Here is a 22,588-nt window from a genome sequence, read left to right as displayed (position 1 = left end):
GTTGTTCACATGTCTCCCCTATTAGACTGAATTATTTGAAGTACTATCTTTTGTCTTTTTAAAAAACTTTATTTCCAGCACTTAGCACAGTGACTGGCACATAGTAGGCAAGATCAATGTTTATTGACTGACTGACAGGTTAAATGACTTGCTCTGCACCCTAGATTGTAGTATATGTTAAAGATGGTACTTGAAACCTAAATCATCCTAATTTGAGGGCCAGCTCTCTATTCACTACAACATGCAGCTTCTCATACTGTATCATTAAAGGCACTGAATAATAAATGAACCTTCTTTTATTCATCTCCATAATGAAATGAGATATTCTGGTTAATCAGATATTCTGATCAATAGAATCACTATGCATAATCTACTTTTTGGAACTCAGACAAAGCCTGGAACAGAGCAAGGAAAGAAAGAGATAGTGCTTCCTCCTGGGCAGTGTAAACCTCAAAATTTCTCAGACTTATAAATGTTAGGGGTTTCCCCCATTGGGGAATCTTCTACTTAAAAAAATTCCCTAGCAGATAGTGAGAATTCTACTTGAATGTGAGGGCTCCTTGCCTTGGAAATATCCCTACTCCACCCTACTTAGGACTGCTTTAGGACAGAGAACTCCTTGAGAACAATGAAAAGTGCTTTGACCCATGCTTATGGAAAGGACAGGAAGTTCTTTGAGTCATGACTATTTTAGAATTGATACAATGGGATACTAAGTACCTATAAAGGTGGGGCAACTTGTAAACTACTTAAACCTAAAAGGGTGATAATTTATTCAGAGGTTTTTTCTTAATGAAATTTGTCGACACAGCAGCATTTTTTTCTGACTTACTAAAGAGATTAAAACTGCTCAGCTGTGAATTCAAAATGGGAGGTCCTTTAGAAACATCTACAGTGATTGGTAGATGTAAGGACTTAGGGGAGGTGACATAGGAGATTTTGCCCTTAAAAATAAGAGCTCAGAGAAGAGCTGGAGCTGATTCTGAGGGAGCTCATTTTGAGAAGACTCATTCTGAGGATCTCGATTTCTAACTCTCATTCTGAAGGAGAGCTCCTTGAGGAGCTCCTCTGAGGGGCTCTGTCCCTCTGGGGTAGGAGCTCTGGAGGCTCTTGAGAGAGGCCCTTTGAAACAATCTCTGGCTGGAAGACTCTTTGAGGAAGGACGCTGGCCTGGTGTTACTAGAATCCTTGTTTTAGTCAGACCTTGTGGTGAGTGTTAAAAAACTGACTGATTTCTCTTTTTAAGACTCAGGTCTAGGCCATATTGGCTTGAGGCCCTTCATACTTATTCCTTTCTTACTCTCTCTCTCTTTCTTTGATTACTCATTGTATTGTTAATTAAAATCTCTATAAAACCCAATTGACTTGGGTATTTGAATAATTGGGAATATTTTCCTGGCGACCACCTTATATTTGATTTTAAAACCCAAGACACTGTAGTGAAACATATTTCTGCGGTCAAATTTACTCACCCTCTCTTATATCTATCACAATTTATATCTTCCACTATTTTAATCACTACAGTTTAAGACCTCAACCAATTTAAATCTCACAGCAGGAAGCAGGATGCTATTCTGTACTCTGGACTTTTTCTGAGGGCAAACTACCAAGTGGGGATTGAATCTTGACCTTAAAAAAGGCGCTGGTAAATTAGAAAGGAGAAGTCATATCAAGCAAGACAGACATAGTAGGCCTTCCCAATAATATCAAGAAGAAAGCAAGGATACCCCTCATCACCAATGTTCTTCAATATCATACTAGAAATGTTAGCTATAGCAATACAGGAAGAAAAAGAAACAGAAGGAATTAGAATAGGCAACAAGGAAACAAAATTATCACTCACTGTAGATGATATGATATACATAGAATGAACTAAAAAAACTAATTGAAATAGTTAACAACTTTAGCAAAGTTTGATATTTAAAAAAAACCACATAACTCATCAACATGTCTATAAATTACCAAGAAAGTCAATTATCATGAGATAAAAAGAGAAATTCCATTTAAAATAATGTTAGACAATGTAAAATACCTAGGGATCTATCTACCTTTCAAGACAAACCCAAATATGAACAAAATTACAAAACAATTTTCACACAAATAAAGACAGATCTAACAAAGTGGAAAAATATTAACTACTCATAGTTGATCTAATGTAATAAAAATGACAATTCTACCAAAATTAATTTACTTATTCTGTGCCAGGCCAATCAAACTACCCATAGTCATTTTATAAAGTTTAAAAAATAATAAAATTCATCTGGAAGAACAAAAGGTCAAGAATATGAAGGTAAGTAATAAAAAAAAACAGTGAAGGAAAGTGACCTAGCCATAACAGATCTATAACTATACTATAAAGCATTAATCATCAAAACAATTTGGTACTGCCTAAGAAGAGGTGAATAAATGTAATAGATTAGGTACTTAATATACAATAGAAAATGACCACAATAATCTAATGTTTTATAAACCCAAGATTCAAGCTTTGGGGACAGGAATTCACATTTGACAAAAATTGTTGGGAAAACTAGAAAAATGGTATGGCAGAAACTAGATGTATAAGATCAACATCTCATACCATATGCCAAGATAAGATCAAAATGGGTACATGACTTAGACATAAAAGGTACAAGGCATAAGCAAATTAAGGAAAGCATGGAAGAGCTTACTTTTCAGATCTATGGATTAGGGAAGAAGCTATGGCCAAAAAAAGAATAGAGAGCATCATAAGAGATAAAATGAATAATTTTGATGACAATGAATTAAAAATTTTTGCACAAACAAAACCAATGTAGTCAACATTTGTAGGAAAGCAGGAAACTGGTAGAAGTTTTTTATACTATGTGACTGATAAAGGCCTCAGTTCTTAAAAATATAGAGAATTGAGGCAAATTTATAAGAATATAAATCATTCCCCAATTGATAAATGCTCAAAGGATATGAACAGGCACTTTTCAGGATAAGAAATCAAAAGTATCTATAGTCACATGAAAATAATGCTTCATATCCTGATTAGAGATCAAATCAAATCAAATCATGATTAGAGAAATGCAAATTAAAACAACTCTAAGGAAGCGCACTATACCTATCAGATTGACTAATATGACAGAAAATGAAAATGATAAACGTTGGAGGGGTTATGGGACAATTGGAACAGTAATGTACTGTTTTTTGAATTGTGACCTGATCTAACCATTCTGGAGAGCAATATGGAATTATGCCCAGACGGCTATAAAATTGTGCATACCCTTTGATTTAACAATACCACTACTAGGTCATTATCTCAAAGATATTTTTTTAAAAGTATGTGTGTTGTGGGGAAGTACCTAGATGTACAAAAATATTTAGAGTAGTCCTTTTTAGGGTGGCAAAGAATTGGAAACTGAGAGTATTCCCACTGATTGGGGAATGGCTGAACAAGTTATAGTATGATTGTAATGGAATACTATTATATCATAAGAAACAATGAACAGGAGGATTTCAGAAAAACATAGACTTACATGAACTGATGCAAAGCGAGCAGAACCAGAAGAACATTATACACAGTAAGAGCAATACTGTAGGATGAACAACTCCGAATGATTTGGCTATTCTCAACAATATAAGTATCTAAGATAATCCCAAAGGACTTATGATAAAATATGCTATCCACTTCCAGAGAAAGAACTGGAGTCTGATTGCAAACCAAAGCACACCACTTTTCACTTTGTTTTAGATTAGACTTATTTTAAATTAGACTTACTTTCCATATATATGTATGAGTACATATATCTACTCTGCTCAAAGTACAAAGCGTATTGAAAATTCAGAATTTGAAATGGTGTTTTCTTCTTTCGTAACATCACAATTTCATTAAGAGGATTTAAAAATATTCTTTAGGTGAAGTAAGAACTAAAATTGTTCTTTTTTTCTTCCAACAAAATATAAAAGTTTGAAAATGTGAAGGATATTAATGGCTATATTCAAGATACTTACTGTTCCAAGAGTTGATCATGTTTTTCTAAAGCATCCTTCTCAGCTGTAACTGCTCTATCTTTTTCAGCCAGGGCATTATCCCTTGCTTCTCTCAGATTCCTAGAATTAAACAACAACAAAACTGTCCTGTAAAAAACATCAGTCATGAAGAATTATAGCTATATAATACTTCAATACAAAGTGTCCAGTTAAACAAAATTTAAAAATCTTTAGTGTACTGATTGGAACTAAGTCATCTGTGAACACTTTTTTTAAAAAAAACATGTACCTTTTGTTTTAGAAGTTCTGGTTTTAAGTCTTGGTTAGTCTCAGTATTGGTTCTAAGGCAGAAGAATGGTAAGGGCTAGGCAATTGGGGTTAAGTGATTTGCCTAGAGTTATCCAGTTAGAAGTGTCTGAAGCCAGATTTGGACGCAGGTCCTTCCAATCCCAGACTTGGCTCTCAATCTATTCAGTCACCTACTTGCCCCTTGTGATCAATCTTATAAGAGGCCCCAGTATGCTTTATACTTAATGTTTATATTATTAACCTGAACTCCAGTAGCCTCCTTTGTATTAAGATGCAATATACGTGAGTCATTATTGTTAAAGATAGAAGTAGGAATAATTCTAAATATTAATTTTTGGAGTGCTGTGTATGGTGAAGGGCATGTTGAAGTTGAGGTCAAGGCTGTATGCTTTTAACTCAGAATGACCATTTCATTTAAGAGTGTATGTAGAAGGAGCAAATCCTGACTGGTGCTAAATTCATTGAACACAGGAAAATACAGAAAAATAGAGTGATATCATAACATATTTAAGCAAAGCTTTAGGAAAGAAAATGATATGGCCACAAGCACCACAAGAGTATCAGGAAGAAATGAAGCAAGAGTTCATAAATAAAAGTTTTAGAGAAAAGTCTTTGGAGAATTACTAGCATAGCACAAAAGTTGTAAACCTTACCAAAGGGATCGACTGTAAAAATCAAAACAAACAATTGTGATAATTAAAATGTTTGGGAGCAAGGGAAATATATATATCAATTATGACCGCTGAAATATTTTTTCTACTGTGTCTTGATTTTATATAAATATAAGATGGTCGCCAGGGAATATATTCCCAATTTATGAATATGCCTAAGCCAACTGGGTTTCATAGAGAAATTTAATTTATAATACACTGATTAATCAATAGAAAAAGAGAGAAAGTAAGAAAGGAATAAGAATGAATAAATCAGTCAGTTGGTTTTATCACTCACCCAAGATCTCTCTAGGTAAGGCTTCTCATGCCAACCTCAGGCTCCACCTTCAAGAGAGCCTCCTTTCAAGAAATGTTTCCAGAGAATTCTCCTCCTTCAGAGCCAGCCTTCTCTCCTGGTCCTCCCACAGAGCAACCTCCTCAGTCCTCCTTCAGAGCCACCTCGCTCAGAGCAAAACCTCCTCCCTCTCTCCTCAGATCCCGCTATCTTTAAGGAAATCATCTAAGTTCCCTCCCCCTCAGTTCTCACATCTACCAATCACTGTCCATGTCTTCCCTGTGCCAATGGTGGCTCTAGCTTAACCCAGGACCGCCCAGAGGTCTGCCCCTTTGCACATGTCTGTTGAAGGTCATATTCTCAAATAATTAAATCTTGATCCTTGCTGCAGCCCTTCCTAAATCCTTTTACTCTGAGTAGGGTGGAGATTGTAGTTTCAAGACCTGGTTCTGTCATTCCAAGTATCTCTATTGTCTCTATTGTATCAATTCTAAAATCAATCATGACTCAAAGAACTTCCTGTTCTATGCTTAAGCATAGGTCAAAGCCCTTTCCATTGTTTAGCAAAAGGTTTCTGTCCTAAAGTAGTCTTATGTAGGGAGGAGAAGGATCCTCCCATGCCAAGGGGTTTCACATTCCAATAGAGTTCTTACTATCAGTAGGAAATTTTTCAAGTATGAAATTTCCCAATGGGGAAATTTCCAACATTCATAAGTCTAAGAAATTTTAAGGTTTACAATCCCCCCTGATGATCATTGGGAGACTAGTCTCCCCATTGATCATTTAACATAATCATTTTGTAGTTCTAAATGCACTTCTAACTATAGATATACACAATATTCAATTTTCTAAGAGAAATTGGAATAGTGAGAGAGGAAATAGAAAAGAAAAGAAAGCAAAACCAATGTTTTGCTAGGAGCATTGACAGAAAGCCAAATTAGGGGCAGTCCCTTTTGGCATAAATGTGTACAATTACAATAAATATTCAATCAAAAGTTCAGTCCAATCAATCATATTCAAAGTTCATTCTTGATCTTCTTTATGAAGTGTAGGTTTTTGGCATCTTTCTGCAACAGTTCATTCTCTGGATATAAAAGTTTCAAGCTTCTTTCTTGAAGATCTTTTCTCGAACAGAATCAAAATCTTTGATTTTTTATAACAGTAAAATCTTAAACAAAATTCAAAATTCTTGGACTTTTATAAAAATACAATCTCAAACAAAAAAAATTCAAAAATAAAAAAATTCTTAGATTTTAAATTAAAATACAATCCCCTCTGAAATAAGTATTAAAAAAATATCAAGTTTAGCTCAAAATGCAATGTTCAGTTATGGGGGTGTATGTGTCAATTATCAAAAGAATAGAAAAATAATCAAAAACATAAGAAAAATTCAAAATAGGCCTTGTATAGGTCCAGTTTAAAGTAATTTCTATCCCACAAGTATGTAGGACAGAATGCAGTAATATTTCACTTAGTCATTTGTAGCCAAGACTACAGGAAGTTGCCATAATATAAGAAGAAAAGAATTAGAATTCTATTTTGATGGGGAAATGTCATTCCCTCATCTGATTTTTTTTTCAGGGATATAGGGAGCCAGCATGATAGTCAAGCTTTGTACTTGTTTGAGTACTTCTTAAAGAGTGTAGATACAAGGAAGTCCTACGACTTAAACATAACTTAAGCATCGCAACCTTGAGTCTCACTTTAATATTTCTTGTGTGCTCTATTGGCACTATTCAGGTTTAGTCTGTGCTCCTTGTTTTTATCCTTTTTCCTGGAATCAGACACAAACATTAATCACAGTCCTATAATATTTTATCAATAAATGGCAGGTTCCCATAGTTCAAAGCTTTTAGGCATATATTGATATTATAGCAAGAGTATATATATTAACTTGTATTACTGCAGGAAAAAAAATAATATTAATATTAATTATGTGTACCTTCAGTACAAAAAATGAGAAAAAATTCAAATATTCTGATAAAAAAATAAAAGAAAAGAAATAAGAAAAATAAGAAAAAAATCAGTAATTCAATATATTCTTGAAAAAACAGCATCCATTTGTCTATGGATTATTATCTCCAATTCATATGATAAGATATAGTCACAATTCATATGATAGGATAGAGTCAATCAGTCTCAGCAGAAGATGCTTTCTTCACATGTGAGCAGTGAATCCAAGAGTCTCTTTCTCCAATCTTTATAGATGTTGGAGTAGTTAATAATATTTGGAATGGTCCTTCCCATGAAGGTTGAGTTGCTCCAGTTCGCTTGAAATTCTTGATATAAACTTTATCTCCTGGGTTCAGGTCATGCAGAGAAAAGTCTAATGGTCCGGCTTGTACTACAGCTCCGGATTCATGAAGTTCACGTAGTTTGTGCTGTAACTCCTGTATATAGGAAGCAATAGTAATATCTCCCCCTAATAGTGATGTATAAGCCGGGGAGAAAGGCTTAGCCTGTATAGGCGGATGTCCAAAAAGCATCTCAAATGGTGAAATATGTAAGTCTCCTCTAGGCCTGCTTCTAAGATAAAATAGGGCCAGAGGGAGAATTTCAGGCCATTTTAAATGGGTCTCAGTGCATAATTTGCCAATCATAGTCTTAAGTTCTTTATTCATCCTCTCCACTTGGCCTGAGCTCTGGGGGTGATATGGAATATGGAATTTTGGAGTTATCCCCAAGCAAGAATATATTTGGTTTAAGACAGAATCGGTAAAATGACTCCCTCTATCGGAGTCAATACGTGCTGGCAGGCCAAAACGAGGAATAATTTCCTTTAAAAGTATCTTTGCAACAAAATCTGCTGTGGCTCGGGTCGTAGGAAATGCTTCCGGCCATCTGGTTAGTTGATCTACTATGACCAGACAAAATTTATAACGTCCGGCCTTTGGCATCGTTATGAAATCTATCTGTAGATGTTCAAAAGGTGTGTAAGCCAGAGGACGTTTCCCCCAAAGGCTTTTCCATGATGGGAGGAGAAGGATCCTCTCATGCCCAGGGGTTTCACATTCCAATAGAGTTCTTACTATCAGTAGGAAATTTTTTCCAGTATGAAATTGATCAATGGGGAAATTTCCAACATTCATAAGTCTAAGAAATTTTAAGGTTTACACAATGCAGTAATTTAATGAGATAAGAAATATTGGAACATATCAAAAGATGGAAAAAATAGCATAAAATTTGAGGTAAAAAACTCTCTAGGAAAAAAAATTCAAGGAAAGATAATCTAAGGTCCTGATAATTATGAAAAAAGAGAAAGTCTGAATTTATATAATATAGGGTTGTCACCAAAACAATCATAAACAAAAACTGCCCAGATCTACTAGAACCAGAAGGCAAATTTTTTCAGAAAGAATGTATAAGGTCACTTCCTGTAAGCCCAAACTAAAAAGCACTAGTAAGGTCATAGTCAGAATTCTGGAAAAAAATCCAAATAAAAAATACTACAAAAGCAGCCAGAAAGAGTTCAAATACTATGGGGACCATAGTCAAGATAACATAACTACAGTTGGCATTACACAAGATTTGGTAGTTATAGCTATAAAGAAGAGGAAATTATGGAATCCAATATTCCAAAAATCCAAAGATCCAAAAGATAAAAGCCAGTAAATATGAATAATTTAACTAGTAAACTGGGGAGAAATTTACCCAATAAACCTAAAGGGAAAAAAATGGACCTTTAATAGAAAAGAGGTTTTTACAAACATTCCTGATGAAAAATCCAGAATCTGGTTGGTCCTTTGAAATACAAGAGTCAAGAGAAACTAGAAAGATAAATATATTTGAGAACTTATAAGAGGCTTCAGGATGATGAAGTTCTTATACTTCAATGGGAGGAGAAAGAACAAGAACCTCTTCAAAATTCTAATGCCTTCAAAGGATACAAGGGGTACAAGTAAAGGAAATGAAACAAAAGATGATTTCAATGATATATCACTGTAAAGCAGGTCCCTCTTTTACCCACTGCCTTGTTTGTAAAAAGCATCAGGAAGCAAAGGAAAAGCAGAAGAGAATAGGAGAGAAAAAAATGAAACAATTTATATTTATAATCATGAATGAGAATTGGATAACTCACCTATAGTAAGTAGAAGATAGCAGACTGGATTGTAGAATAGACTACAACAAGATGCTGTTTAGAAGAAGATCAGGGAACTTAACTTCAAATACTGTATTTGCTACTTAACTACTTGTGTGAGTTGAGGAAAGACACTTAACTTCTCTAGATCTTAGTTTCTTGATTTTTAAAATGAGTGATGTGGATTAGATGACTTCTAAATTCCCTTCCCACTTGGAACATATTATATTTTTGGGCTCAACTTCCTTATTTGTAAAATGAGGATTTTTCAGCCTGAAATCCTATGACATTAAAATCTTTTTTATCATTTGAAATTTTGCCCTTGGTCAGCCCTGTGTCTAGGTAATAATAATAATATTAATGATAATAACAATAATGATGGCAAGACATAATTACAAAAAGTACACAAAGTACTTTTCTGACAGCAACCTTGTGAAGATAGTATTGTCTCCATTTTTAAGATGAATGAACTGAGGTTCGAGAAGTTATGAGACTTGTCCATGGTTGACCAGGTGGTATATGTCAAAACCAAGGTTGGAAACTAGATTTCCTGACTCTTAAGAAGTAAAGCTGGGCTCCTTCCACTATACCTCAGTATACTTTCCACTATACTCATTATGTATACCATAATCAGCCTTTTCTATCCCAATTATTTTAAATCTCTAATTGGGAAGAACAATAAACATAGTATTTGATCACCATGGCCACTTGTAGTTTCTTGTTCCACAAGCTTTTCTTCTTTGAAATTTTTTGTTTTTATTTATGAAAAACTTCCCATTCTTATTACTGACATCAAATCCAGCCAAAGACTTACTAGCTGTGTAACCCTGGGCAAATTGCTTAACTGTGTTTATATCAATTTCCTCATCTGTAAGACAGGGATAATAGTACCAGACTTGTGAAGATCAAATCTCATAAAGCACATAAAGAGGGAAGAATGAGATGGAAGAGAAGGAAGGGGAAAAGTTTTAAGGAAGAAAGACATGGGCTTCAAAGAGAAGGTAGATATTCAACATTATTATGTTCTAAGTTTTTTAAAGGCTAAAAATTCTTAGTTCTTTCTTTCAATATCATATGGAATGGACTTAATCTTCCTGCAATACTATTTAAGCTCCTCTGCATGCTCTTCAGCTTGTTAATGCCCTTTCTAAAATGTGATGCCTGGGGGGCAGCTGGGTAGCTCAGTGGACTGAGAGCCAGGCCTAGAGATGGGAGGTCCTAGGTTCAAATCTGGCCTCAGACACTTCCCAGCTGTGTGACCCTGGGCAAGTCACTTAACCCCCATTTCCCAGCCCTTACCACTCTTCTGCCTTGGAGCCAATACACACTATTGACTCCAAGATGGAAGGTAAGGGTTATTAAAAAAATAAATAAAATGTGATGCCTGGAACTCAGCACAATCCTTCAAATGGCTTAACCAAAGTAGGATACAATATAATTATCATAGTGTCATGATATAACAAAAATACTTACAGAAAGCCAACACCCTCATTTTATAGATGAGAAAACTGAGTCTAAGTAACTTGCTCATTAAATATTTTTTCATGTATTTTCATGATTTGAATTGTCACCTTGTGTCCCAAATCTCTATCTCCAGCACTGACCTTTTTTTCTTGAGGCCCAATCCCACATCTCCAAATGCCTAAAGGAAATCTTCATCTAGATGTCCTGTCAATGCCTATAATTTGAAATGTTCAAAAACAAGCTTATCTTTCCTCCTAAGTTTTCCTCATTTTCCTGATCTCAAAATCTTTGTCTCCTTAGATTCAACCTTCTCCAGAGATCAACCGAAATGGGACAATTCCTGCTGAGTCTATTTTAGCAATCACTTATACATCAATATTCTAACTCTACTTCCATCACTAACATCCATTCTCAGGTCCTCATACCTCTTGCTTAGAATGCAGGACTGTCTTTTGTGATCTCATTTTTTTTCTCTCTAATTCATCCATCATAATATCTGCCCCCCATTCCCGCCAATTATTTTTCTACTCTGCTGTTGAGTTCTATCACTGCCATGCCTTAAATATAATTAACAAAGTCTACTGAAAAAAATATATACTTCTGAACCTAGAATTTAAGGTCCCCCAATCTGTTTCTAATCTAGGTTTATTTCTCACCTGTAATAGGACAGTATATTTGTTGAAATAGGGTGGCTTGAATTAATCCCCACGCTCATATCAACTGGATTGTTGTAAGCCCAGATTCTGTGGAGGAGTATATATAGAGATATATAGCTCTAGGACTCTGAAAATGAGCTCCTGACACGCCGGAAGCTTTTATCCCTTTGTAGACCACTTGAATCTCAACTTTTATCTCCTTGTAGATTGTTTTTATCTGAAGACTGATGAATATACTTTTATTAAAGAAATTGCATTATCTTAACCCTCAAGTTTTGAGTGGCCTGCTCCAGAGGAGTCACATGCAGTTAATCCAACTGAAGGCAAAGTTAATTGTAACTACCCGAAGTATTCTTCACAGAATCTTGGAATTTAAATTAAGTGTGGGAATTAATTTAAGCCACCCTTCTTCAACCAAACTTTGAGTGGTCTAGTGTGCCAAACAGGGAACCATGAGCCTGGGACATTACCTTACTATTTCCTTTAATGCACATTGCTCTATCTTCCAGACAAACCTTTCCCACTTTGGTTCTTTATTTTTCCTTTCAATACTTTCTAATTTCTACCTACAATATTCATAAATTCATATATCTTTAAAGCTCAGCTCAAATACCAGTAATACCCAAGTTCAAAATCTTCTTGTCCATTAATGATGTCTCTTATGCCTCTTCTTGAATATATGTCTTGTTGGTAATAGCCTTATTTATGAGCCCCAAAAGTCTTTTCCCACTGAGCTTTGGGTTACCATTACTTCTGATTCTTCTGAATAGTTTCACAATTCATAGCCACATTCTGTTACTAAAAAAATACCATTTCTCTAAAGCTTTATGCTTTTTACGCTTTGCCAAGCACTTTCCTCAAAATGTGATGATCTTTGTAATGGTAAAATTAATAAGAGTAAGGCAAGTATTACATTATCACTCATGGAGATATTTTCAAAGACCTTATGAGATTAAATATCTTTCCCATGGTCACACAACAAAATATCAGAGCTGGGATTTAAAATTAAATTGCCTGACTGCAAATCTTATCCATTTTATGCTATATATACCATCTTGCCTTTAATATAACATTAATGAGAATGTTATTTGGGGAGTGGTGGAGGAGTCTGGATCTGTGATTTTTTTCAGCAGTGTGGGGAACTCACAGTAAAGAAGATTCTTTCAGTGATGTAGTCTGGTAACTACACTATAATATTACAGTGTTAGGGACTTGCCTTGGGGCACTGACTTGTCCTTGGCACATGGCCAGTATGTGTCATTAGAGAATTGGAGGACTACAGGAGCAGAGCATTGCATATAATTCCAAATAGTCACTTTGTTGTTCCATTTTGTTTAAATTAATAAATTTAAACAATTAATTGGCCAGAATTAATTAAGCACTAGGTCAGGTACAGTGCTAATTCCTTTGACACAAAGAAATTTGTAGTTGTTAATATATAGTTTATATTCTTATAGAATTTTAGAATCAAAATAAAAAAATTAGAATCACAGTTGGGGGGACCCTTAGCCAACATCTTGTCCAATCTCCTGATTTTATAGAACTGCAGAGTGTTTTGAAAAAAGTGCTAGATTTGGAGTCAGAAGATCCAGATTTGAATTCCCAGTTTTTGCTACTTTGTTATGAATTTAGGGTTTCATTTCTTTTCTCTGGCCCTCAGTTTTCTAATCTATAAAAAGAGAGAGTTGGAGATGATCTTTAAAAGCTCCTTTCTATCTCTAAAACCTACTGTCTTATGATGTTAATAGTTAACTTGAAACTTGAGAGGCATTTTTACTAATTTACAAATAGGTAATAGAAAGTATTATTTACTTGCTACTGCAGCTAGTCCTCATGTCTGGCCTCATTCTATGAGAACTAAATCAGTTTCACAGATTAGAAAACTGAGGGCCAGATAAATGCAACGAATTCCTTAAATTCACAGTCCTAAATCTGTTTATATGTCTTTAATTTCTTTTTTTAAACCCTTACCTTTTGTCTTAGAATCAATACAGTGTATTGGTTCCAAGGCAGAAGAGTGGTAAGGGCTAGGCAATGGGGATCAAGTGACAACTAGGAAGTGTCTGAGGCCAGATTTGAACCCAGGACTTCAGCCATCTCTGTGCCTGGCTCTCTATCCACTAAGCTGCCCCCCTGTCTTTAACTTCTTTAAAAGAACATTCCACTCTGGCTTTCATGTTTTATCGTCTGATAAATTAGACTAAAAATTCTGCCTACATATTTTACTGAAGAAGAAAATGGAGCACAGGAAACTTAAGGAATTTGCCTAAGGTCAAAGAGCCTGTAATTATATTGGCCAGATTTTAACCCCAATCTGCCTGACTCCAAGTCTAGTGTCTTATCCTCTAGACCATGCTGACTCTAGCATTATGTATATCTGTTGTGGATGCTTATAAATTTAAATTTAAAAGTTTCTGGAGAAAATAGTAAATCTTTCACCTTGCTGGTCATATATCCCAGAAGTCAATGGGAAAAGGATATAAATATTCTGAAGGAAGCTACATGGTAGTACAAATGTGTAGAGCACTGGGTCTGGAATGCCAGAAATTTGCTAGTTGTGTGACACTGGGTGTGAGATAATGGGCAATTCACTTAACCTCTGTGTGACTCCATTTCCTTAACTGTAAAATGGGGTATCACTTTCCAGGGTACTGTAAAATGGGGTAATCATAGCATCACTATCCAGGGTACTGTGAAGATAAGTGAGATATTTATGAAGTACATAGAATGGTAGATGCTTAATAAATTTTTTCTTCCTTCATTCCTTCTTACTTCTTTGTATTGGTTACAGGAAAACAATACTGATAATAGATAATAGACATTGTAAAACAATTGAGATTATTTAGAAAAAGGTGAAATGATTTAATAGTATTCTTCAAGACATTTATTTTGGTGCAGTTGAGTGGCTCAGTGGATTGAGAGTCAGGTCCAGAGACAGGAGGTCCTGTTCAAATCTGGCCTCAGATACTTCCTAGCTATGTGACCCCAGGCAAGTCCCTTAACCTCCATTGCCTAGCCTTTATCACTTTTCTGCCTTGGAAATAACACAGTATTGATTCCAAGACAGAAGGTAAGGGTTTAAAAAAGATAATAAAGGTTATTTCAAGAATAGTAAAAATAGGGGACTGAAAACCAAATCTAACAACAGGAACCTTCCCACTGGACTCAACTTAAAAGGTACGGCCCCCAAAAGCCTGAATTCAAGAACACTTGGGTTTAAGGGGAAGGACGAAGGAAGGTCCCAGGACCTCTCCCCCAACTATAGTACTGAGCCTCCAGCAGTGACTGGAATCTCTGGGCAGGCAAGGGCACTAGTCTAGAGGGAGTACCTTGCAGGCAAAGCTGTGCCAGGCTCAGGGCTTTGAACATGGGTAGCTGCAAGGCAGTTGGAGGAGAAGCACAGAGAAGGTAGCCTAGTAACAGCAGTGGAGACACTCCATATTGCACCCCCCCCCCAATCCCTTTCCCGAGGCTTTGACCTTAGGGCACATCCAGCTCTGCAAGATCAACTCTGTCAGGCTTAATCTTATCAAGTCTTGAGAGTGCAGGGAAGCTCAAGCTCCAACACCCCTCCCTCACAGACTGCTCTGAGACCTTTGCTGACTAAGCTCCAAGGGGGAAGATTGACAGAAAAGCCCAAATCCACAGATCCAGCACATAATGAGAGGAGCAAGACTATAGGCAACTAGAGGGGAGAAAGAAGGGGGCAAACATGAGCAAACAACAGAAAAAGAAAAAAAGAAATTACAATCGACAGCTTCTATCCAGGCAATGAACAAAGAGTAAATGTAACAGAAGAGGATCAAGAAACAACAAGCAAAAACACAGAAACTCCAGCAAATTGGACACAGCCTTTGGAAGAATTAAAAAACACAATTCAAAACAAAATTAAGAGAGGCTAAAGACAACTGGGAAAAGAACTTTAAAAGCAAGATAAGTAATCTGGAAACAGAAAATAGTGTCTTGAAATCCAAAATTAATCAGCTTGAAAATAAGACAAAGGAGATGAATGATCAGAAGAAGGATTACCAAAAAGCCAGGGATGAAATTCAGTCTTTAAAAACCAGAATACAACAATTAGAAGCAAGGGACTTCACAAGGCAGCAGGAAACTATAAAACAAAATTAAAAGAATGAAAAAATTGAGGAAAATATGAAACACCTCATTCACAAAACTGAAGATTTAGAAAATCTTTCCAGGAGAGACAACTTAAGAATCATTGGTCTACTGGAAGACCATGACAAAAGAAAAAGCCTGGACATCATCCTACAGGAAATTATTCAAGAAAACTGCCCTGACATTCTAGAACATGAGGGAAAAGTAGAGATTGAAAGAATCCATAGATCACTTCCTGTACTTAATCCCCAATTGACAATACCCAGGAATGTTATATCCAAATTCAAGAACTACCAGACCAAGGAAAAACTATTAAAAGCTGCTAAGAAGAAGTCATTCAGATACCATGGAACTACAGTGAGGATAACACAGGGTCTGGAGGCATCTGCACTGAAGGACCAAAAGTCATGGAATATGATATTCCGGAAAGCAAGGGAACTAGGTCTACAACCAAGAAGCAATTACCCAGGAAAACTGACTATATTCTTACATGGGAAAGTATGGTCATTTAATACAATAGAAGAATTCCAAGCATTCGTAAAGGAAAGATCAAAGATGAACAGAAAACTTGAAGCCCAAACACAGAACTCAAGAGAATCATTAAAAGGTAATTAAGAAAGGGGGGAAAAAACAAAAACAAAACAAAACTTTTTTTTAAGGGACCTAGTAAGTTAAAATTATATATATCCCTACAAGGAAAGAGGATACTTGTAACTCTTAAAAATTGTTATTATCACCTGGGTAGCTAGAAGAATTATACTTAGAGGGAACAGTGACAAACTGTATAGGATGAAATGCCAAGAAATAAATTTGTATATAGATATATGTATGCAAAAATATATATGTATATATGTAAATATATACAAACACAACTAGAGATAAAAAAAGAGGTTAATATTAAGAGAAATGTGAAAAGAAACAAAATAGGGTAAATTTAAATGTCACAAAAAGGCGCATGGTGAGGGGGAGAACATTAATACACTGGAAGGGTAATGAGGTTTGAGATAGGAAATACTCAACTCTTAAATACATTAAAATTGACTCAAGGACAGAAGAACAATCACATAGAAGGGTAACAAATGGACTGGTGGGGAGGGAAGCAATACAAGGGAGGGAGAAGGTGGGGGGTAGTTTAAAAATACCGTAAAGAAAATAAAAGGGGAATAAGAAGGGAGCAGAGATAGAAAGGGAAGTAAAATAAGGGTGGGAATTAGGGGGACTGATTAAAAACAAAACACTGGTATAGAAGGAAATAGTGAAAGAAGAAAGGGAAGGACTAGGAGTAGAAATCAAAATGCTGGGAAATACACAGCTGGTAATCACAACTCTTAATGTGAATGGAATGAACTCACCCATAAAACAAAAGCAAATAACAGTGTGGATTAGAAACCAATATTCTACCATATGCTGTCTACAAGAAATACACATGGGGTAAAAGTAAGCAGATGGAGCCAAATCTATTGGGCATCAACTGAGAAAAAGAACACAGGAGTTACAATCATGATTTCTGACAAAGTCAAAGTAAAAATAGATCTAGTCAAAACAGATAAGGAAGGTAATTACATCCTGATAAAAGGCAGTATAGATAATGAGGAAATATCAGTACTCAACATGTATGTACCAAATGGCATAGCATCCAAATTTCTAAAGGAGAAACTAGTGAAGCTCAAGGATGAAATAGAAAAATTATTCTAGTGGGAGACCTGAACTTTCCTGTATCAGAACTAGATAAATCAAAACAAAAAATAAATAGGAAAGAGGTAAGAGAAGTGAATGGAATCTTAGAAAAAAATAGTTAGTAGATATGTGGAGAAAAATAAATAGGGACAAAAAGGAATACATCTTCTTTTCAGTAACACATAGTATATTCACAAAGATGAACCATGTACTAGGGCATAAAAACATTGTAAACAAGTACAAAAGAGGAAAAATAATAAATTAAACCTTTGTAGATCACAATGCAATAAAAATAATAATTAGTAAGGGCACATGGAGAACCAAATAAAAAATTAATTGGGAATTAAACAATAAGATTCTCCAAAATCGGTTAAAGAACAAATCACAGAAACAATTAATAATTTCATTGAAGAAAATGACAATGATAAGACAACCTTTCAAAATCTATGGGATGCAGCCAAAGTAGTACTCAGGGGGAAATTTATACCCTTGAGTTCATATATTAACAAATTAGGGAAGGCAGAGGTAAATGAATTGGGTATGCATGTTAAAAAACTAGAAAATGAACAAATTAAAAATCCTCAGGTGAAAACTAAATTAGAGATCCTAAAAATCAAAGGAGAAATTAATAAAAATGAAAGTCAAAGAACTATTTATTTAATAGATAAGACTAGAAGCTGGTATTTTTGAAAAAAAAAAAACAAATAAAATAGATGAAGTACTGGTCAATCTAATTTAAAAAAGGAAAGAAAAAACTAAATGAACAGTATCCAAGATGAAAAGGGAGACCTCACATCTAATGAAGAGGAAATTAAGGCAATAATTAAAAATGACTTTGCCCAATTATATGGCAATAAACATGGCCATCTAGGTGATATGGATGAATATTTACAAAAATATAAATTGCTTAGATTAACAGAAGAAGAAATAGAATACTTAATCACATATCAGAAAAAGAAATTGAACAAGCCATCAAAGAAATCCGTAAGAAAAAATCCCTAGGGCCTGATGGATAAACAAGTGAATTCTATCAAACATTCAAAGAACAACTAATCTCAATACTATACAAACTATTTCACAGAATAAGCAAAGAAGGAATTCTAACAAATTCCTTTTATGACACAAATATGGTTCTGATTCCAAAGCCAGCCAGGTCAAAAACAGAGAAAGAAAACTACAGACGAATCTCCTTAGTGAACACAGATGCAAAATTCTTAAATAGGATACTAGCAAAAAGACTCCAGCAAGTGATCAGGAGAGTTATTCACTATGATCAGGTAGGATTTATACCAAAAATGCAAAGATGGTTCCATATTAGGAAAACCATCCATATAATTGACCATATCAACAAACAAATCAACAAAAATCACATAATTATTTCAATATATGCAGAAAAAGCCTTTGACAAAATACAACACTCATTCCTATTGAAAACACTAGAAAGTATAGGAATAGATAGGCCTTTTCTAAAAATAATAAACAATATATATCTAAAACCATCAGCAAGCATCATCTGCAATTGGGATAAACTAGAAGCCTTCCCAATAAGATCAGGAGTAAAACAAGGATGCCCATTATCATCTCTATTATTTAACATTGTACTAGAAAAACTAGCAGTAGCAATGAAAGGAAAAGAAATAGAAGGTATTAAAATAGGAAATGAGGAGACCAAGCTATCACTCTTTGCAGATGATGTGATGGTCTACTTAAAGAATCCCAGACAATCAACTAAAAAGCTAGTGAAAATAATCAACAATTTAGCAAAGTTGCAGGATACAAGATAAACCCACATAAGTCATCAGCATTTCTATATATTTCCAACACATCTCAGCAGCAAGAATTAGAAAGAGAAATTCCATTTAAAATCACTCTGGACAATATAAAATACTTAGGAATCTATCTGCTGAGACAAACACAGGAATATGAACACACTTAGATAACACTCTCCATACAATTAAAACTAGATCTAAACAATTTGAAAAACACTGATTGCTCATGGGTAGGATGAGCTAACATAATAAAAATGACAACCCTACTCAAATTAATTTACTTATTTGTGCCATACCCATTGAACTACCAAAAAACTTTTTTGGTGAATTAGAAAAAAACCATAATAAATTCATTTGGATAAACAAAAGATCAAGGATATGCAGGAAAATAATGGAAAAAAATGTGAAGGAAGGTGGCCTTGCAGTCCACTATACTATAAAGCAGTGGTCATCAAAACAATATGGTAATGGCTAAGAGATAGAAAGGAGGATCAGTGGAATAGACTTGGGGTAAGTGGTTTCAGCAAGACAATCTATGATAAGCCCAAGGATCTCAGCTTTTGGGATCAAAATCCACTATTTGATAAAAACTGCTGGGAAAATTGGAAGACAGTATGGGAGAGATTAGGTTTGTATCAACATCTCACACCCTACACCAAGATAAACTCAGAATGGGTGAATGACTTGAATATAAAGAAGGAAACTATAAGTAAATTAGGTAAACACAATAGTATACCACCTATCAGATCTTTGGGAAAGGAAAGATTTTAAGACCAAGCAAAAGTTAGAAAAAATTACAAAATGCAAAATAAATAATTTTGATTACATTAAATTAAAAAGTTTTTGTAGAAACAAAACCAATGCAACCAAAATTAGAAGGTAAGCAACAAATTGGGAAACAATCTTCATTACAAAAACCTCTGACAAAGGTTTATTTACTCAAATTCATAAAGAGCTAAATCAATTGTACAAAAAATCCAGCCATTCTCTAACTGATAAATGGGCAAAGAACATGTAGGCAATTTTCAGTCAAAGAAATCAAAATCATTAATAAGCACATGAAACAGTGTTCTAAAATCTCTTATAATCAGAGAGATGGAAATAAAAACAACTCTGAGGTATCACCTCACACCTAGCAGATTGGCTAACATGACAGCAATGGAAAGTGATGAATGCTGGAGGGGATGGGGCAAAGTGGGGACATTAATGAACTGCTGGTGGAGTTGTGAACTGATCCAACCATTCTGGAGGACAATTTGGAAATATGCCCAAAGGTGGCTAAAAGACTGTCTGTCCTTTGATCCAGTCATAGCACTGCCAGGTTTGTACCCCAAAGAGATAATAAGGAAAAAGACTTGTACAAGAATATTCGTAGCTGTGCTCTTTGTGCTGGCAACAAATTGGAAAATGAGGGGATGCACTTCAATTGGGGAATGGCTGAACAAATTGTGGTATATGTTTGTGATGGAATACTATTTAAAAGGAATAATAAGGAATAATAAACTGGAGGAATTCCATGTGAACTGGAATGACCTCTAGGAAGTGTTGCAGAGTGAAAGGAGCAGAACCAGGAGAACATTGTACACAGAGACTGATACACTGTGGTACAATTGAATGTAATGGACTTCTCCATTAGTGGCAATGCAGTGATCCTGAACAACCTGGAGGGATGGGAAGGTAGACCCTAAATGAACATCCTAGTGCAAACATCAACAACATGAAAATAGGTTCTGATCAAGGACACATGTAATATCCGGTAGAATTGCAAGTCGGCTCCAGGAAGGGTTGGTGGGAGGGGAGGGAGGGAAAGAATATGATTCTTGCAACCAAGTAATAATGTTCCACATTGACTAAATAAAATAAAAAAAAAGAATAGCAAAAATAGAAGGAATCACTACATGTGAATTATTACTATCAACTGTATGAACCTATATATAGCTACTACTCTTTGGGTCTCATTTTCCTTGTCTATTATGAATACTAGATAAAATCTCTAAGAACCTCTAAACATAATATCAGAAATGGAGCCAGTAATCTTTTGTGGAAATTCAACCAGATTGGGTAATGTGGGTGTAAAGAGATGGGCAGAAATAGAAGTTCTTGGTATAAGGAATAACAAGGATAAAGTTCCTTTTGTTTTCTTCCAAGGGCTGGAGTACTAATCTCCCCAGTTCTGCCTTCCACTAATGCAACCTGCTTATTCCAAACAAGACTTCTTGATAGATGCAAAATAGAACTTAAGTCTCACAGCTTCTACCCACTTCAATGGGTTATAATTGGTAGCAACATCAGAAATAGAAAGGTTCTTTTCAGTGTCACTCCTTTTCTCTTTTTATGGTTTTTCACTCTAACCCCTAGAGAAGGATAAACATATAAATAGAGGACACATAAAGGAGGAGTAGGAAGGGTGTTGGTTACTTTGAGTGAGAAAGATGACAATAACTACCGAACAGGAGAAGGAGAGGGACTGGAAGGGATATATACCAAAATAACTCTTAGAGGAAATGAAAGTAGGATAGAGGATTGCTATCCCAACTTTTAAATATTCAATCTTAGACTCCTGAAGGTAAGGGACTAGTATTACATGGAAACTCTTAGAAAGTTTGAGATTTGTATTGTAAAAGGACAGAGAAGAGGAAAGAAAATGCCAAACTGTGGCAGCTGCCATAAAAGGAGTTCCTATAAAGTTTGCAGCTATTCAAGTGGATATTTATTGACAGATATATATGGGTTATACCTATTCACTGGTAGGCAGGTAAATTAGGTTACCTGGTTCTGTATTCAGAAAGGAAAGTAAAGAGTTACTTATAAAGCAACACCCATTCAAGAGTAATTTAATTTATAGAGCTGACAAAGAAGAGCTACTTAAGTTTTTCCATAAAAAGGCTTTTAAAAAATCATAAAGATATCTGGTGAGATATGAACAAGAAATAGATTTTTTGGCAAAAATGAAGAAATGCACTTTTACAATGACGAATGGAACTCCTGAAAATTGGTTCCAGGAATATACAAAATACCTTCAATTGTAATGTATTATATCTTTTCAACAAACCTCCATAAATAAACTTGGATTCAAAACTTTTTTACAACATAGCACATTTCTGCAAGAAATACAAAAGCTTTTTCTTGGACACTGGCAAAGTGATGTAATTTGTGGTCAAGATAGCTTTTGTTGATATAGTGGGAGAAAGAAAAAAATCACTATAGTAACACTAATTATTTTATTTAAAAGCATCCTCTTTGTATCCTTTTCTACTTCCTAACCTGACAGACCAATTATAAAACTACTTAAAAATGGAATTCTACATTCTTAGCAACATTATACAGCCTTTTGACAAAACACATTTGTTGAACTATATTCACCTTCAGATCTCATTCTTCTTCCATATTTTTCTGTTTGCAATATGTTTGTGATCTTACAGGGAATAATACCTAACATTTGTGGATCAACTTCTTTGAGACCTTATTGTATCATCTCATTTTACAATCATAATACCCCATTCTCCATAGAAAGCAAAACATTCCTCTTATATAAGGAAACTAAGATACTGAGAAAACATAAACCGAAGAAAATTTATTAACCCTCCTTTCTGATAGTTCTCTATTTTTCCACTTCTAAA

At 34.9% G+C, this 22,588-nt stretch overlaps 1 protein-coding gene across 6 annotated transcripts in view; it reads right to left on the bottom strand.

Moving 5' to 3' along the window:
* The window catches only part of PIBF1 (progesterone immunomodulatory binding factor 1), a 289,035-nt gene that overhangs the window by 203,162 nt on the left and 63,285 nt on the right, over positions 1-22,588 (bottom strand). For all 6 annotated transcript variants that reach the window (XR_008914089.1, XR_471492.2, XR_008914090.1 and 3 more), the window contains exon 10: positions 3,976-4,074. Coding sequence is in view for 3 of the 6 variants with exons in the window: in XM_001365267.4 (XP_001365304.3) it covers positions 3,976-4,074 (99 nt within the window). In the remaining 3 variants the exon portion in view is untranslated. The remainder of the gene's footprint in view (positions 1-3,975; positions 4,075-22,588) is intronic.

The sequence above is a fragment of the Monodelphis domestica genome, chromosome 8 (assembly GCF_027887165.1).
Source record: "Monodelphis domestica isolate mMonDom1 chromosome 8, mMonDom1.pri, whole genome shotgun sequence".
Lineage (NCBI taxonomy): Eukaryota > Metazoa > Chordata > Mammalia > Didelphimorphia > Didelphidae > Monodelphis > Monodelphis domestica.
Note: the sequence above shows the minus strand (reverse complement) of the source record. Positions and strands in the feature narration are given on the sequence as shown.